The 19,612-nt window shown below is 46.4% G+C and overlaps 1 protein-coding gene across 2 annotated transcripts in view; it reads right to left on the reverse strand.

Annotated features, from left to right (window-relative positions):
* Window positions 1-393: 393 nt before the first annotated feature.
* IGF2BP3 (insulin like growth factor 2 mRNA binding protein 3) overlaps window positions 394-19,612 on the reverse strand; it is a 343,371-nt gene continuing 324,152 nt past the window's right edge. For both annotated transcript variants that reach the window (XM_063921725.1, XM_063921724.1), the window contains 2 exons: window positions 15,568-15,681; window positions 394-3,301 (listed from right to left, as the gene is read on the reverse strand). In XM_063921725.1, coding sequence (XP_063777795.1) covers window positions 3,197-3,301; window positions 15,568-15,681 — 219 coding nt within the window. In that variant the 3' untranslated portion in view covers window positions 394-3,196. The remainder of the gene's footprint in view (window positions 3,302-15,567; window positions 15,682-19,612) is intronic.

The raw sequence follows: 19,612 nt of genomic DNA on the forward strand, positions 1-19,612 counted from the left end.
GAGGGTCATAGGGGGAGGAGCCAGTACACCACCTAGTGGTCAAACTTTTAAATTTTGTGCCCTGTCTCCTGCGGAGCCGCTATTCCCCATGGTCCTGACGGAGTCCCAGCATCCACTAGGACGTCAGAGAAATATACTGGTAGGTTGTCTCCCAACAAAAATTAACCCTAGTGTGTAATTGTGTGCGTGTACATGGTCAGATTAGGTAGGCGAAGTGGTTCTTATCGGTCATCATATTCTGTTTCTATCTATATTCACCATATAGTCCCATCATAACTGCACTGAGTGAATAGTTTACGTTTTTACTAGCAGTTTAAAAACTATACCCAATTTGAGATGAACTTAAACTATTATTTTCTTTTTGGTCATTAACAAAAATAAACAAAATGCAAATTAGGAGTTAAACTCTTTATTCCATTCAGAGGCATCTGGCAAGTGGAGCTGCTTGGGGGCACATTACAGATGAAAAATGATCCATGCTTTGCAGATATTAAACTCATTACAGTATTACTTTCTACTGTATCTATTGCCAAAATACTCCAAGTTACCAAGTCTCAATTGAAAATAACATGATTACCACACGAACAGTCTAGAAATTTAAAGAGATATGACAGTATTTAAATCAGCAGATGTAAATGCAGCACCTATCTGTAACGTAAAAATCCTTGGAAAATCATCAAGTTATGTCTGCTTCAACATGTTAAGAAAAAGAAAGTTGGGTCTATACTTAGGCCTCAACAATAGCTCAATGTTATTTTTAACGACTTTTCATAGTTCAGTATTTTTAATCAATGTAAGAAAAATTCTAAACACTTAATGAAGTCACTCTTGTCAAGAAGAAAAAAAAATCATGTCTCTCTTAAAACTACAACATAGGTTCTGAGTTCTTTTTTTAATAACCAAATTAGTAAGGTATAGTGGAAGAATAAAAAGAAAGAAAACATTGTAGACCATTTTCAAAAAAGGAAGAAGAAAGAAAGAAAGAAGAAAAAAAAGAAAGAAAGATCTAATCTGTACAACAATGATCTTTGGGAAATTATCTATTCTATGAAGAAATGCCTCTATTTCAATATGAATCTAAGAGGTAGATCAACAAAATGATGAAACAAATGGTATTTGCTAGTTGTGCCCCTCAAATCAGTGCAGCATGGTGATTGTGATCATCTCATGCACAAAAACATCACAAAAAAAATAAAAATAAAGGTTCAGAGGTAAATCGCATGGCTCTGTTATGACCACACATACACACACACACAGCAGTCTTTATGCACCATGTGTTGCCACATATTCAAAACTGAGGTAGACTGAAGTTTATTGTAGAAACTTGAATGTGTAAATATTACCACAATCATCATTCAAATTACATTCTGAAATTAAAAGAATTTGGTAGCTTTCCTTTTATCCCTGCCTTTTGATTTCTTTTTCCGCTTATACCCTCGGGTCTGCTAGAAGCATGTAGTTAAGTCATCTACTTGCTACTGGCAGATGAAAGAGTTAATGGTTGGTTGCAAAAAAATAAAGTGTGCATAAACCCTGCTGTATCTATTTCAAACCAGAATAGACGGTTGTATTCAGCTTTAAACCTTCCAAGTGGCTTTGTGTGGCCCTTTTTTTCTTCTTTTTTTATTTTCATTTTTTTTTTTTTTTTTTTTTTTACTGCGGCTGCATATGTAAACATAAGCCTTTCGTTTTCAATCAAATGATCAAACTAAATGTTTAACCATCCCCTGTTCCCTCTACCCCAGTCATGGTAACTGAACATAATGTTTTCATGTGATGGGAAGCATTAGTTGATGGTTATGGAAAAATAAAAAAATTTAAAAAAGGAAATATATTTATATATTTTATATATATATATTTATGCTCCCATAGATAATGTTTATCCTATTTTTGTTTATTGTTTACCAAACTGATGAAGCTTGCTCTTTGAACAGAATGGAAAAGTTCAAAAGGGCTGCAAATGTTTAAATGTAGCATTATTAGGTAGTGATGGTCAAAGGCACAAAGGGTTCAATTGCATTCAACCAAGCAGCACAAAAAAATAAAATTAAAAATTAAAATAAAAAACACAAAAATAAAGATTTAAAAAAAATCCAGTCTTATAAGCATCCTAAAAATATATTCCCCAAACCCAGCTGGCCTCTTTCCATCACTTCCTTGTGTTATATTCCCAGAAAAAAGTACCGTCAAACTTTTTTTCATCTTATAGTAAAATAAAAATAAACTGCATGCTGCTATCTGTATGGTGACGTCTTTCCGTATCTTCTATTTTTGAACATTCACTGAATTTTGTAGCAAAATGATGTTGTGGAATTCCTCAGGGAAACCAAGGCAACTCCCCATCTTTTACTCCCATCAGCCATCAGCTAGCAGATGCATTCTCTGACCAAATATTTCTGCACTTCTAGCTGGCAGCTGATATTTTATTTTTATTAAAAAAATAAAATGCTCAAGAACTATTAGCTTTATAAAGTATACAAAATACCCAAAAAAATAAAATAAAAAAAAGCAAAAAAGGAACAATTTCTCATTGAGGTACTAAATGCCTGAGGTAGTTTAGTAAAATGCATATTCATCTTTTTATGCCCTGGCCAACACCTTTCTACACTTCCCTTAGGTTATTCATGGCAGTGTTAAGTAAAAATGCAACCAAATTAAAAAAAATGCCACTTGTTCAACACTGGGACTAACACTTAATCTCATCAATAGCTTTTAACACTATCCCATCAATATTCTCACCCTCTACTATTTAAATTTTCTTTTACTAATACAACTGGACGTATAAAGAGCAATGCCTTTTCTTTTTGAACCAGATAACTCATAAGAGAAAGCTTCATTAAACAAAGTTCTAAAATTGTTGGGGAAATAAGAACAATAAAAAAAAAGACTAAACAAGATTTATGTTAACTTGTGAGAATAGATCAAAAGGGAAGTGAAGGGGGTCCTTTTTTTTTCGTTTTTCATTTTCCTTTTTTTTTTTTCTCTTTTTGATTTTTTAAAGCTGGGTTTCAAAAGTTTGAGCGCCTAAATAATACATTCTCAGAGACAGTTTTAAATTGTTGCCTGGTCCTCAAACAGGTGACAAGCTAGTTGGCATATTGTAACCAGTTAGCACTGACAGGTGTTGGGTTCCTGTCAGTTACGCAGTCTGTCTTTGGTCTGGCATCAGTCTCTGAAGGGCCATTTTCCTGAACCTTTATTTCCTTCTTGGCTGGGGCTGTCCACTTTGCGCTGTCTTCTGCTGTTGCTGCTGCTGTCTTCTTACCTGAGCCAGAATTTCCTGAATTTTCCTCTGTGCAAGCTACAATAAAAACAAATAAAACACATTATGCAATAATTTGCAGCCCAGAACCAAGGACGCAAAGAAATACAAACTATAAATAAAAATATATAAAAAAAAAACATAAAACTCTCTCTCTCTCTCATGTGTATATTATATATATATATATATATATATATATATATATATATATATATATTATTATATTATTTTTTTTTTAAACTCTTGCAATTCTGTCACGTCCTTATAAAGCTTAAACACCGTTACTGCAACAAATGAGGCAGCATTTACAAGTAGGTTTCCAGCCCTCCTAGATGCCATTTCTAAACCTATCCCACCCTCCAAAAGACTAGGAGAGTAAGAACAAAAACAAAAATCCTAATTGGCAGCTGGTAGCAGGGGCATAGGTACATTGGAAATTGTTCAGTTTAACAAAGTCTATACCACCACACCTGGGTGGAGATTATAAAAAAAAAAAAAAAAAAAAAAAAAAAGTGCACGCTCTAATCACAAAGAACACTGGTAATCAGAACACGTATAATAAACTCTGCAATTTAACATGAAGTAAAAAATAAGAATTTACTCACGGTAATTCTATTTCTCGTAGTCCGTAGTGGATGCTGGGGACTCCGTAAAGACCATGGGGAATAGACGGGCTCCGCAGGAGACTGGGCACTCTAAAGAAAGATTCAGTACTATCTGGTGTGCACTGGCTCCTCCCTCTATGCCCCTCCTCCAGACCTCAGTTAAGGAAACTGTGCCCGGAAGAGCTGACATTACAAGGAAAGGATTTTGGAATCCAGGGTAAGACTCATACCAGCCACACCAATCACACTGTACAACTTGTGATAAACTTACCCAGTTAACAGTATGAACAACAACTGAGCATCACTCAACCGATGCTACATAACCATAACCCTTCGTTAAGCAATAACTATATACACGTATTGCAGAAAGTCCGCACTTGGGACGGGCACCCAGCATCCACTACGGACTACGAGAAATAGAATTACCGGTGAGTAAATTCTTATTTTCTCTAACGTCCTAGTGGATGCTGGGGACTCCGTAAGGACCATGGGGATTATACCAAAGCTCCCAAACGGGCGGGAGAGTGCGGATGACTCTGCAGCACCGAATGGGCAAACTCAAGGTCCTCCTCAGCCAGGGTATCAAACTTGTAGAATTTTGCAAATGTGTTTGAACCCGACCAAGTAGCAGCTCGGCAAAGCTGTAATGCCGAGACCCCTCGGGCAGCCGCCCAAGAAGAGCCCACCTTCCTTGTGGAATGGGCTTTCACTGATTTTGGATGCGGCAATCCAGCCGCAGAATGAGCCTGCTGAATCGTGTTACAGATCCAGCGAGTAATGGTTTGCTTTGAAGCAAGAGCACCCAGCTTGTTGGATGCATACAGGATAAACAGCGAGTCAGTTTTCCGGACTCCAGCCGTCCTGGCAACATAGATCTTCAAAGCCCTGACTACATCAAGCAACTTGGAATCCTCCAAGTCACGAGTAGTCGCAGGCACCACAATGGGTTGGTTCAAATGAAAAGATGACACCACCGTTGGCAGAAACTGCGGACGAGTCCGCAATTCTGCCCTATCCATATGGAAAAACAGATAGGGGCTTTTACATGACAAAGCCGCCAATTCTGACACACGCCTAGCTGAGGCTAAGGCCAACAGCATGACCACTTTCCACGTGAGATACTTTAGCTCCACTGTCTTAAGTGGCTCAAACCAGTGGGATTTCAGGAAACCCAAGACCACGTTAAGATCCCAAGGTGCCACTGGTGGCACAAAAGGAGGCTGAATATGCAGCACTCCCTTAACAAACGTCTGAACCTCAGGCAGTGAAGCCAGTTCTTTTTGAAAGAAAATGGATAGGGCCGAAATCTGGACCTTTATGGACCCTAATTTTAGGCCCATAGTCACACCTGACTGTAGGAAGTGCAGGAATCGACCCAGCTGGAATTCCTCTGTAGGGGCCTTCCTGGCCTCACACCAAGCAACATATTTTCGCCATATACGGTGATAATGTTTTGCTGTCATGTCCTTCCTAGCCTTTATCAGCGTAGGAATAACTGCATCCGGAATGCCCTTTTCCGCTAGGATCCGGCGTTCAACCGCCATGCCGTCAAACGCAGCCGCGGTAAGTCTTGGAACAGACAGGGCCCCTGTTGCAACAGGTCCTGTCTGAGAGGCAGAGGCCATGGGTCCTCTGTGAGCATTTCTTGCAGTTCCGGGTACCAAGTCCTTCTTGGCCAATCCGGAACAATGAGTATTGTTCTCACTCCTCTTTTTCTTACGATTCTCAGTAACCTGGGTATGAGAGGAAGAGGAGGAAACACATAGACCGACTGGAATACCCACGGTGTCACCAGCGCGTCCACAGCTATCGCCTGAGGGTCCCTTGACCTGGCGCAATACCTCATTAATTTTTTGTTGAGGCGGGACGCCATCATGTCCACCTGTGGCAGCTCCTATCGATTTACAACCTGCGTGAAGACTTCTTGATGAAGTCCCCACTCTCCTGGGTGGAGGTCGTGTCTGCTGAGGAAGTCTGCTTCCCAGTTGTCCACTCCCGGAATGAACACTGCTGACAGTGCTTGCACGTGATTCTCCGCCCAACGAAGAATCCTGGTGGCTTCCGCCATTGCCACCCTGCTTCTTGTGCCGCCCCCTGGCGGTTTACATGAGCGACTGCCGTGATGTTGTCTGACTGAATCAGCACTGGTTGGTCTCGAAGCAGAGGCTCCGCTTGACTCAGGGCGTTGTATATGGCCCGTAGCTCCAGGATATTTATGTGCAGACAAGTCTCCTGACTTGACCACAACCCTTGGAAGTTTCTTCCTTGAGTGACTGCCCCCCACCCTCGGAGGCTTGCATCCGTGGTCACCAGGACCCTGTCCTGTATGCCGAATCTGCGGCCCTCGAAGAGGTGAGCACCTTGTAGCCACCACAGAAGAGACACCCTGGCCCTGGGGGACAGGGTGATCATCCGATGCATCTGAAGATGCGATCCGGACCACTTGTCCAGCAGATCCCACTGAAAGATCCTCGCATGGAACCTGCCGAAGGGAATGGCTTCGTATGACGCCACCATCTTTCCCAGGACTCGTGTGCAGTGATGCACCGACACCTGTTTTGGCTTTAGGAGGTCTCTGACCAGAGTCACGAGCTCCTGAGCCTTCTCCTCCGGGAGAAACACCTTCTTCTGGTCTGTGTCCAGAATCATGCCCAGGAAGGGCAGACGCGTCGCAGGAATCAGCTGCGACTTTGGAATGTTCAGAATCCAGCCGTGCTGACGCAACACTTCCTGAGAGTGTGCTACGCTGATCAGCAACTGCTCCCTGGACCTCGCCTTTATGAGGAGATCATCCAAGTATGGGATAATTGTAACCCCTTGCTTCCGAAGGAGCACCATCATTTCCGCCATCACCTTGGTAAAAACTCTCGGTGCCGTGGACAGGCCAAACGGCAACGTCTGGAATTGGTAATGACAGTCCCGTACCACAAACCTGAGGTACTCCTGATGAGGCGGATAAATGGGGACATGCAAGTAAGCATCCTTGATGTCCAGAGACACCATAAAATCCCCTTCCTCCAGGCTTGCAATGACCGCTCTGAGCGATTCCATTTTGAACTTGAATTTCTTCAGATAAATGTTCAGGGATTTTAAATTTAAAATGGGTCTGACCGAACCGTCCGGTTTCGGTACCACAAACATAGTGGAATAGTAGCCCCTTCCCCGTTGAAGGGGGGGAACCTCTACCACCACCTGCTGGAGAAAAAGTTTGTGAATTGCCGCCAACACTATCTCCCTTTCCATGGGGGAAGTTGGTAAGGCCGATTTTAGGTAACGGTGAGGGGGCATCACCTAGAATTCCAGCTTGTATCCCTGAGACACAATTTGTATAGCCCAAGGATCCACCTGTGAGCGAACCCACTGGTGGCTGAAATGTCGGAGACGCGCCCCCACGGCTCCTGGCTCCGCCTGTGGAGCCCCAGCATCATGCGGTGGATTTAGTGGAAGCCGGGGAAGACTTTTGTTCCTGGGAACTAGCTGCATGGTGCAGCTTTTTTCCTCTACCCCTGCCTCTGGCAAGAAAGGACGCACCTCTGACCTACTTGCTCTTCTGAGAACGAAAGGACTGCATTTGGTAATACGGTGCTTTCTTAGGTTGTGGAGGGACATAAGGCAAGAAATTTGACTTCCCAGCCGTAGCTGTGGAAACTAGGTCCGACAGACCGTCCCCAAACAATTCCTCACCCTTATAAGGTAAAACCTCCATGTGTTTTTTAGAGTCGGTATCCCCTGTCCATTGCCGAGTCCATAAGACCCTTCTGGCAGAAATGGACATTGCGTTAACTCTAGAGCCCAGCAGGCAAATGTCCCTCTGGGCATCCCGCATATATAGGACCGCGTCCTTGATATGTTCCAGGGTCAGTAGAACAGTGTCCCTGTCCAGGGTATCTATCTCCTCAGACAGAGTATCCGTCCATGCAGCTACCGCACTACACATCCAGGCCTCAGCAGTGTGCCAGAATGTGTATAAACAGACTTCAGGATAGCTTCCTGCTTTCTATCCGCAGGATCCTTTAGGGCGGCCATATCCGGAGACGGCAGGGCCACCTTCTTAGACAAGCGTGTCAACGCCTTGTCTACCCTAGGGGAGGATTCCCAGCGTAACCTGTCCGTTGGCGGGAAAGGATACACCATAAGTAATCTCTTGGAAATTATCACCTTCCTGTCAGGGGAATCCCACGCTTTTTCACATAATTCATTTAATTCATGTGAAGGGGGAAAAGTCACTTCATGCTTTTTCTCCCCATACATATAAATTTTCTTGTCAGGGACAGGATTTTCCTCAGAAATGCTCATTGCTACAATCATGTAGCGGATGGCTTTAGTCATTTTAGGCTGCAACTTTGCCTCATCGTTATCGACACTGGAGTCAGATTCCGTGTCGCCATCTGTGTCAACTATCTGGGATAGCGTGCGCTTTTGAGACCCTGACGGCCTCTGCGCTGTAGGATCAGGCATGGGTTGAGACCCTGACTGTCCCAAGGTTACAGTTTTATCCAATCTGTTATGCAAGGAGTTTACATTATCATTTAACACCTTCCACATATCCATCCAATCAGGTGTCGGCACAGTCGGCGGCGACACCACACTCAGCTGCACTTGTTCTGCCTCCACGTATCCTTCCTCATCAAACATGTCGACACAGGCGCACCGACACACAGCACACACACAGGGAATGCTCTGACTGAGGACAGGACCCCACAAAGGCTTTTGGGGAGACAGAGTATGCCAGCACACACCCCAGCGCTATATAACCCAGGGATTACACTGTACCTTAGTGTTTACCCTGTAGCTGCTGTTAAATATATCTCTGCGCCTAAATTTATGTGCCCCCCCTCTCTTTTTTACCCTCTAATGCACCTGTATACTGCAGGGGAGAGCCTGGGGAGCGTCCTTCCAGCGGAGCTGTGAAGAGAAAATGGCGCTGGTGTGCTGAGGAAGAAGGCCCCGCCCCCTCAGCGGCGGGCTTCTGTCCCACTTTAATGTGTAAAAAATGGCGGGGGCTCGGGCATATATACAGTCCCAGACTGTATATATGTCTATTTTTGCCAAATAGGTACTTAATTGCTGCCCAGGGCGCCCCCCCCTGCGCCCTGCACCCTACAGTGCTCCCACAGCGGTGTGCTGTGGGAGCAATGGCGCACAGCTGCAGTGCTGTGCGCTACCTTAAGTGAAGACAGGAGTCTTCAGCCGCCGATTTCGATGTCTTCATGCTTCTGCTGCTTCTGTTCTTCTGGCTCTGCGAGGGGGACGGCGGCGCGGCTCCGGGAACGGACGATCAAGGTTAGGTACCTGTGTTCGATCCCTGTGGAGCTAATGGTGTCCAGTAGCCTAAGAAGCGCTACCTAGCTGCCGTGAGTAGGTTTGCTTCTCTCCCCTCAGTCCCTCGTAGCAGAGAGTCTGTTGCCAGCAGAAGCTCTCTGAAAATAAAAAACCTGACAAAATACTTTCTTTTCTAGCAAGCTCAGGAGAGCCCACTAGGAGCACCCAGCTCTGGCCGGGCACAGATTCTAACTGAGGTCTGGAGGAGGGGCATAGAGGGAGGAGCCAGTGCACACCAGATAGTACTGAATCTTTCTTTAGAGTGCCCAGTCTCCTGCGGAGCCCGTCTATTCCCCATGGTCCTTACGGAGTCCCCAGCATCCACTAGGACGTTAGAGAAATAGGATTTTGGTTACCTACCAATAAATCCTTTTCTCGTAGTCCGTAGAGGATGCTGTGCGCCCGCCCAGCGCTTCGTTTTCCTGCAACCGTTATCTGGTTCAGTACGACTTTGTTTAGTTATGTATTGCATTGTTACTTTGTAAGTAAGGTTTTCGCAGTTGCTGAGTTTTTCAAGCTAGTTAGCTTGATGTGCCTTGTATGTGTGAGCTGGTATGAATCTCGCCACTATCTGTGTTAAATCCTTCTCTCGAAGATGTCAGGCACAGTTTCTAGACTGAGTCTGGTAGGAGGGGCATAGAGGGAGGAGCCAGCCCACACACAAACTCTTAAAGTGCCAGTAGCTCCTGGTGGACCCATCTATACCCCATGGTACTAATGTGGACCCCAGCATCCTCTACAGACTACGAGAAAAGGATTTACCGGTAGGTAACTAAAATCCTATTTTCTCTTATGTACTAGAGGATGCTGGGGTCCACATTAGTACCATGGGGATGTACCAAAGCTCTCAGAACCGAAGGGAGAGCGCGTAGTCTCCTGCAGAACTGATTGACTGAACTTCAGATCATCAGAGCCCAAAGTATCGAACTTGTAGAACTTAGCAAACGTGTTGGACCCAGACCAAGTTGCCACTCGGCAAAGTTGTAATGCCGAGACATCCTGGGCAGTTGCCCAGGAAGACCCCACCTTATGAGTACAGTGGGCCTTAACAGATTTTGGACACTGCAGTCCTGCCGTAGAATAAGCATGCTGGATAGTGAACCTAATCCAGCGAGATATAGTCTGCATAGAAGCAGGACACCCAATTTTCTTGGGATCATACAGGACAAACAAAGTCTGATTTCCTGTGACGAGCAGTCCTCTTCACATAGATTCTCAAAGCCGTCACATCATCAAAGGACTTTGACGAAATTGAGTCAGTAGCCACTGGCACCACAATAGGTTGGTTGATATGAAATGCCAAAACAACCTTCAGAAGGAACTGCTGACGTGTCCGGAGCTCAGCTCTATCTTTGTGGAAGATCAAGTAAAAGCTTTTACAAGACAAAGCCCCCAATTCTAACACACGTCTAGCATAAGCTAAGGCCAACAATGTGACAGCCTTCCATGTAAGAAATTTGACCTCAACCTCCTGTAGAGGCTCAAACCAATCTGACTGGAGGAACTGCAGCACCACGTTAAGGTCCCAAGGTGCCGTAGGCGGTACAAAGGGAGGTTGAATGTGCAGAACTCCCTTCAAAAAGGTCTGAACCTCAGGGGGGGCAGCCAATTGTTTCTGGAAGAAAATGGACAGGGCTGAAATCTGGACCTTCACAGATCCCAACCTCAGGCCCATGTCCACACCTGCTTTGCAGGAAGAGGAGGAAACGTCCCAGTTAAAACTCCACCGTAGGAAACGTCTTGGACTCATACCAAGAGACATATTTCTTCCAAATACGATGGTAATGCTTAGATGTTGCCCCTTTCCTAGCCTGTATCCGGGTAGGAATGACCACCTTCGGAATGCCCTTCCGAGCAAGTATCAGTCGCTCAACTTCCATGCCGTCAAATGTAGCCGCGGTAAGTCTTGATAGGCAAATGGCCCCTGCTGCAGCAGTTCCTCCCGAAGAGGAAGAGGCTTCTTCTCTTCCTGCAAGAGATTCAGAAGGTCCGCGTACTAAGCCCACCTTCGCCAGTCTGGAGCAATGAGGATCGCTTGAAATCTTGTTCTCCTTACGAGCTTTAGAACTCTTGAAATGAGTGGAAGTGGTGGAAACACGTACACCGACTGAAACACCCACGGAGACACCAGGGCGTCCACTGCCACTGCTTGTGGGTCCCTCGACCTGGAACAATATCGTTGAAGCTTCTTGAGACGAGAGGCCATCATATCTGTTTGGGGTAACCCCCAAAGGTCTGTTATTTCCTTGAACACCTCCGGATGGAGGCCCCACTCTCCTGGATGGAGATAGTGTCTGCTGAGGAAGTCTGCTTCCCAGTTGTCCACTCCCGGAATGAAGATTGCTGAGAGCGCCAACGCGTGTCTTTTTGCCCAGAGGATGATTCTTGTCACCTCTGACATCGCCGCTCTGCTCTTCGTTCCGCCCTGTCGGTTTATGTAAGCCACCGTCGTTACATTGTCCGACTGTACTTGAATGGCCCCATCTCTTAGAAGATGGGCCACCTGAAGAAGACCGTTGTAGACTGCTCTTAGTTCCAGGAGGTTGATCGGCAGGCTGGCTTCCAGACTTGACCACCTTCCTTGGAAGGTTTCCCCTTGAGTGACTGTGCCCCAGCCCCCGAAGGCTCGCATCCGTGGTTAGAAGGACCCAGTTCTGAATCCCGAACCTGCGGCCCTCCAGAAGGTGAGGCAATTGGAGCCACCATAGGAGTGAAATCCTGGCCTTTGGCGACAGACTAATTCTCTGGTGCCTGTGGAGACGAGATCCTGACCACTTGTCCAGGAGATCCAGTTGGAAGGCCCGAGCATGGAACATCCCATACTGGAGAGCCTCGCAAGAGGCCACCATCTTTCCCAAAAGGCGAATGCATTGATGAACAGACACCCGGGCTGGCTTCAGGACATCCAGGACCATTGTTTGCATCAAAAACGCCTTTTTCCTGCGGAAGAAACACCCTCTGCACTTCTGTGTTGAGGATCATTCCCAGAAAAGACAACCTCTGGGTTGGTTCCAAATGTGATTTTGGAAGGTTCAGAATCCAACCGTGGAGTCTGAGTAGGTGGGTTGTGAGAACAATGGACTGCAATCACTTCTCCTTGGACGATGCCTTTATCAGCAGATCGTCCAGATATGGAATGATGTTCACCCCTTGTTTGCGGAGGAGAATCATCTCCGCCATCACCTTAGTGAATACCCTCGGTGCTGTTGAAAGGCCGAATGGCAGGGCCTGGAACTGGAAATGACAGTCCAGTAATGGGAAACGGAGATAAGCCTGACGCAGCAGCCAAATCGGAATGTGGAGGTACGCCTCCTTGATATCCAGGAATTCCCCCTCTTCCAAACCTGATATCACCACCCAAGAGACTCCATTTTGAACTTGAACTCCTTTAGAAAGGGGTTCAGTGCCTGACCGAACCATCTGGTTTCGGTACCACGAAAAGGTTCGAATAGTAACCTGTGGTTTGCAAATGAGGAGGAACTGGCACAATGACCTGTGCCTCCACCAACTTCTGGACAGCCTCTTGTAGGACAGTTCTGTCTGCCAGTAGAACTGGCAAGCCTGATTTGAAAAATTGGTGAGGAGAGAGATTCTGAAATTCCAGCCTGTATCCCTGGGACACAATATCCATCACCCAGAGATCCAGGCTGGACAATACCCAGACGTGACTGAACTGTCTGAGTCTCGCTCCCACTGTCCCCACCTCCAGGCCGTGCAGTCCGTCAGGCGGAGAACTTTGGCGTACCTTTAACAGGCTTTTGTTCCTGGGAACCTGCAGCAGCAGGTTTCTTGGATTTAACTCTACCTACCCTAAAGAAGGTATTGAATGGTTTGGCCTTTCTAGGCCGAAAGCACTGTGATGCTGATGAAGATAAGGGTTTCTTCGAAGCAGGTGCAGCTGAGGGAAGAAACAAACAGACTCGCTGTAGCCGTGGATATCCACGCATCCAAAGCTTCCCCAAAGAGAGCCTGACCTGTGTAGGGTAGGGACTCCATTGTTTTCCTGGATTCCGCATCGGCCGACCGCTGGCGCAGCCACAGTCCCCGATGAGCTGAAACAGACATGGAAGAGATTCCCGCAGCCACGGAACCCAGGTCTTTCATGGATTCTTCCATAAAACCTGCTGAATCGTGAATGTCACGCAAAAACAATTCAACATCACCCTTATCCATCATATCCAAATCCTCAAGTAAGGTTCCTGACCACTTTACTATAGCTTTTGCAATCCATGCACTAGCAATAGTGGGACGCAATATGGCCCCTGAAGTGGTGTACATTGATTTAAGTGTATTCTCAATTTTACGATCAGCCGGCTCCTTTAAGGCGGTAGATCCCGGAACAGGTAAAACCACCTTTTTTGAGAGTCTGGACACAGATGCGTCAATAATTGGCCAGTTTTCCCATTATTTTCTATCCTCCTCAGGGAAGGGAAACGCCACCTGGACCCTTTTAGGGATCTGGAATTTTTTCTCAGGGTTTTCCCATGCTTTCTCAGATATAGCATTTAATTCCTTTGACGCAGGGAAGGTTAGCGAGGCTTTCTTATTTTCAATGAAAAAAAGCCTCCTCAACCTGCTCAGGTGTGGTATCATTAATATTCAACACATTCCTGAGTGCACCCCCTTTTTCTAGAGAGGCAGACACCCGCAACACATCCCCATTACTGTCTGTGGTGTTGGAATCGGTATCCGTGTCATCTTGCATGACATGAACAAGTGCACGTTTGTGGGGGTATATAGCGGAGTGTCCTGAGGTACCAGAATCAGGCCATACTGTCAGAGTTCTGTAATACCTGGGTTGCAGATTCATTACTTGCAACCCTGTCTGAAATCTGAGAAATCCAAGATTTGATAGCGGAAAACCACTCAGATTCCCTTGCTGGAATCTGTGCTAAACCAGTGCTATCCTGATTACATGGAATGGGATCATCCTGGGAGGACATATCCTCCGCAGCATATTACACAGTGTCCCTGGACATAGCTAAAGTAGACCACCAAACACCCCACACACACAGGGGAGGGCAGACAGAGTCTCTCCCCCCCCCCCCCCCCCCCCAAAAGAATGCAAGAAAGACAGAGATTGGAGCCAACCCACACTCAGCACTTCTAACCAAAGGGAGACCCCTTTTCAGAGCCGACTGTGCACTTTAATAGGATGCACAGCCATATTGCAGCCTCCCCCCCTTCTACAACCCCCTGGTACTGTTTACAGATAGCTGGAGTTGCTGTGGAGGGACCCGTTTCTCCTTATCAGCGCTGTGCAGGCACGAAAATGGCGCTGAACGCTGCTGGGTCCACTCTGAGGAGAAGCTCTGTCCCCAAAATGGCGCTGTCTTCCCGCTCTTCCACTGATTATACTGGCCTGAGGATTGAGTGCTGGCTGAGATCCGAGGATCCCGACAGGGACCAGTGTAGGGTGTAGCGCTGGCTCAGGGCGTCTCTCACAGGGCCGCACCATGTACCGCTGATCCTCCCGGAGCGCAGTTAATATTGCGCTCCTACCCTGCTTCTGCCATCTCCACATCGACCCCCCGCTTGCTAGGGGGGTCGGTGTCTGACTCGCCACCGATTCTTCAGCTCTGTAAAGGGGTGGCGGCATGCTGCTGGGGCGAGCGATCCCCTGCGTCGGGGAACGATCTGACCCCTCAGGAGCTCAGTGTCCTGTCAGCGGAGTAAGTGGCACAGACCCCGCAGGGCGGACACTACCCCCCCCCCCCCCGCCATAGAGGGTGGAGCCAGCCCACACTTTTAAACTCTTAAAATGCCAGTGGCTCCTGGTGGACCTGTCTATACCCCATGGTACTAATGTGGACCCCAGCATCATCTAGGACGTAAGAGAAATTGAGGTTCTAAGCAAAGTATGAATTTTGGCCCAAAAATATAGGCCCACCTACCACAGCCAAGTGAGCTCATCAGGTGGGTCCATAACATTCCGGAGCATGGGACCATCTGGGCAAGTACTTGACTTGAATCTTAGGAATGTTAGAGACCCACCTGATGAGGTCACCTGGCAGTGTTAGGTGGGCCCATATTTGGCCAAAAATTATGCTATGCTAAGAACCTCAATTTTACTCCATGTTAAATTGCAGAGTTTATTATAATTGTTCTGTTTGCCAGTGTTTTTAGTGTTTAAAGTGTGCACCCACTTCGTTTTTCTGTGTGGCTCTACAAGTCTCAGCATGGTAGTGTTTAGAACTAGGGCGTGCAGTGAGAGATTATGCAACCTTTCTATAAAGTACACGTGAAAGGGTCAGATTCTACCTATCATTTATCGAGTAAATTCTATAAAATTATAGCTAGAATCTGAAACCTCCACTTGTTCTGTTTAGGTCATTTGATAAATCTCCCTTTGGAGAGGAAATTCTTACAGGTACATACCTGGCTTGCATAGAAGTGGCCTGTTATTTTAACAACCACTTGATCGTTCTCATCTGGGGTTTGATCACGGGGAACAACAACTTCTGCGCTTGTTAGATTTTGAAGCTCATTAACCTGTAAGATTTATAAAAAAATAATAATAAAAAAAACAATATGATAGGTTATGACATTTACTTAAGCAACACACTTTGTAAGTATTCAAGAAACAATTTCTTAGTTTGATAATTAACTATATTATCTCTGCGCAAAAAAACAAGAACTATTCCCTCTCTTAGTTTTGAGTTCTTGGCTCCTTGATAATGCACAAATATTGCAGAGACGGACAGGTGAAAGACAAAGCTTGATGGCATCAGTAGGTTGCACATTAGTTTGTTGTAGTTGAGAGAGTAAAGTCCAACTTCAAAAAGGGTCTGATATTGATTTGGATGAATATTAACTCTCATACCACAAAATAAATAGCAAGCTCACACCTATATGCTGCAATGTACACATTACAACAGGCGTGCAAGCCTGTCTCTCTATAACGTGTTACATCAGCCATAAATCGTACACTTAAACCCAAGTTTTTAACCTTTGTCTTTGCTTGCAATATATGCATTTGCTATTAGGTTTTAATAAAACTTAAAAAATGTAGTACTAACCCCCCCCCCCAAAAAAAACCAACACATTAAAACCTAGTTGGTTGCTTTGTTGCATGTGCATATACTATTAGTTTCAGACAAGAATATGAAATGAGACGATCAGAAGCCGTTTACAAGTGCTGGTGACTGGCAGCATCAGTGTTTATTTGCACAACCCCTCCCTGACTCCATGAGACATACTCTAACTGGCAGGTATACATTGGATATTATCCTGCAAGAATCATTGAGTCCCTTATTGAATTATACAATTACGTATCATGCAGTTATCTTGGCAATTTAACACACCATAGCCCGGCCCTCATTTGTGAGTTTCCCATAGGGATTTGGTTTCCGTAATCACACTGAGCTACTTACGTTTACCATACCACAGGTGGCTACAATACTTTAGATTATCCTTTATACCTTCCATTGTGCTATACAGATGTGTCCACATACATCTAGTCTCCTGGCATGTTGAACAGCTCTGCTAGTCACAGCATGCTATGACTCTGTAGCGCCGAGTGCCCTTTCATGCGATGTTTTCCATTAAAATGCATCTTATTCGCAATGCTATGCGAATAGGGCACACGAGCATATTATGCGGATTAAAATAAGATTTTACTTACCGGTAAATCTATTTCTCGTAGTCCGTAGTGGATGCTGGGGACTCCGTAAGGACCATGGGGAATAGACGGGCTCCGCAGGAGACAGGGCACTTTAAGAAAGAATTTGGATTCTGGTGTGTTCTGGCTCCTCCCTCTATGTCCCTCCTCCAGACCTCAGTTAGAGAAACTGTGCCCGGAAGAGCTGACAGTACAAGGAAAGGATTTTGGAATCCAGGGCAAGACTCATACCAGTCACACCAATCATACCGTATCACTCGTGATAAATTTACCCAGTTAACAGTATGAACAACAACGGAGCATCAGATCAACCCTGATGCAACTATAACATAACCCTTATTTAAGCAATAACTATATTCAAGCATTGCAGAAGAAGTCCGCACTTGGGACGGGCGCCCAGCATCCACTACGGACTACGAGAAAGAGATTTACCGGTAAGTAAAATCTTATTTTCTCTAACGTCCTAGTGGATGCTGGGGACTCCGTAAGGACCATGGGGATTATACCAAAGCTCCAAAACGGGCGGGAGAGTGCGGATGACTCTGCAGCACCGAATGAGCAAACACAAGGTCCTCCTCAGCCAGGGTATCAAACTTGTAAAACTTTGCAAAAGTGTTCGAACCTGACCAAGTAGCTGCTCGGCAAAGCTGTAATGCCGAGACCCCTCGGGCAGCCGCCCAAGAAGAGGCCACCTTCCTTGTGGAGTGGGCTTTTACTGATTTTGGAAGCGGCAATCCAGCCGCAGAATGAGCCTGCTGAATCGTGTTACAGATCCAGCGAGCAATAGTTTGCTTTGAAGCGGGAGCACCCAGCTTGTTGGGTGCATACAGGATAAACAGCGACTCCGTTTTCCTGACTCTAGCCGTTCTGGCTACATAAACCTTCAAAGCCCTGACCACATCTAGTAACTCGGAATCCTCCAAGTCACGAGTAGCCACAAGCACCACAATAGGTTGGTTCATATGAAAAGATGACACCACTTTTGCCAGAAATTGTGGACGGGTCCGAAATTCTGCCCTGTCCATATGGAAAAACCAGATAGGGGCTTTTATGTGACAAAGTCGCTAATTCTGACACACGCCTAGCTGAAGCCAAGGCTAATAGCATGACCACCTTCCACGTGAGAAATTTTAACACCACGATTTTGAGTGGCTCAAACCAGTGTGACTTCAGGAAACTCAACACCACGTTAAGATCCCAAGGTGCCACTGGAGGCACAAAAGGGGGCTGAACATGCAGCACTCCCTTTACAACGTCTGAACTTCAAGGAAGAGAAGCCAGTTCTTTTTGAAAGAAAATGGACAGGGCCGAAATCTGTACCTTAATGGAACCCAATTTCAGGCCCAAAGTCACTCCCGACTGTAGGAAGTGAAGGAAAACGGCCCAGCTGGAATTCCTCCGTAGGGGCATTCCTGGCCTCACACCAAGCAACATATTTTCGCCATATACGGTGATAATGTTGAGCAGTCACATCCTTCCTAGCCTCTATCAGCGTAGGAATGACCTCATCCGGAATGCCTTTTTCTGCTAGGATCCGGCGTCCAACCGCCATGCCGTCAAACACAGCCGCGGTAAGTCTAGGAACAGACAGGGCCCCTGTTGCACAAGTCCTGTCTTAGAGGCAGAGGCCACGGGTCCTCTGTGAGCATTTCTTGCAGATCTGGATACCAAGTCCTTCTGGGCCAATCCGGAACAAAGAGTATTGTTCTCACTCCTCTTTTCGTTATGATTCTCAGCACCTTGGGTATGAGAGGAAGAGGAGGAAAAACATAGACCGACGGGAACACCCACAGTGTCACCAGCGCGTCCACAGCTATCGCCTGAGGGTCTCTTGACCTGGCGCAATATCTCTGCAGCTTTTTGTTGAGGCGGGATGCCATCATGTCCACCTGTGGCAGTTCCCACCGACTTGCAATCTGCATGAAGACTTCTTGATGAAGTCCCCACTCTCCCGGGTGGAGGTCGTGCCTACCGAGGAAGTCTGCTTCCCAGTTGTCCACTCCCGGAATGAACACTGCTGACAGTGCGCTTACGTGATTCTCCGCCCAGCAAAGAATTCTGGTGGCTTTTACCATCGCCACCCTGCTCCTTGTGCCGCCTTGGCGGTTTACATGAGCCACTGCGGTGATATTGTCTGACTGAATCAGAACCGGTTGGTCGCGAAGCAGGGTCTCCGCTTGACTTAGGGCGTTGTATATGGCCCTTAGTTCCAGGATATTGATGTGAAGGCAAGTCTCCTGCCTTGACCACAGCCCTTGGAAATTTCTTCCCTGTGTGACTGCCCCCCACCCTCAGAGGCTTGCATCCGTGGTCACCAGGACCCAGTCCTGAATGCCGAATCTGCGACCTTCGAGAAGGTGAGCACTCTGCAGCCACCACAGGAGAGACACCCTGGCCCTGGGGGATAGGGTGATTAATCTGAAGATGTGATCCGGACCACTTGTCCAGTAAGTCCCATTGGAAGGTCCTCGCATGGAACCTGCCGAAGGGAATGGCCTCGTATGATGCCACCCTCCTTCCCAGGACTCGAGTGCAGTGATGCACTGACACCTGTTTTGGTTTTAATAGATTCCTGACCAGTGTCACGAGCTCCTGAGCTCTCTCTATCGGGAGATAAACCCTTTTCTGGTCTGTGTCTAGGATCATGCCTAGGAGAGGCAGATGAGCTGTAGGAACCAACTGCGACTTTGGAATATATAGAATCCAGCCGTGTTGCCGTTACAGTTCCAGAGAAAGTGATACGCTGTTCAGCAACTGCTCTCTTGATCTCGCTTTTCTAAGGAGATCGTCCAAGTACGTGAT

This window comes from Pseudophryne corroboree, chromosome 5 (assembly GCF_028390025.1).
Source record: "Pseudophryne corroboree isolate aPseCor3 chromosome 5, aPseCor3.hap2, whole genome shotgun sequence".
Lineage (NCBI taxonomy): Eukaryota > Metazoa > Chordata > Amphibia > Anura > Myobatrachidae > Pseudophryne > Pseudophryne corroboree.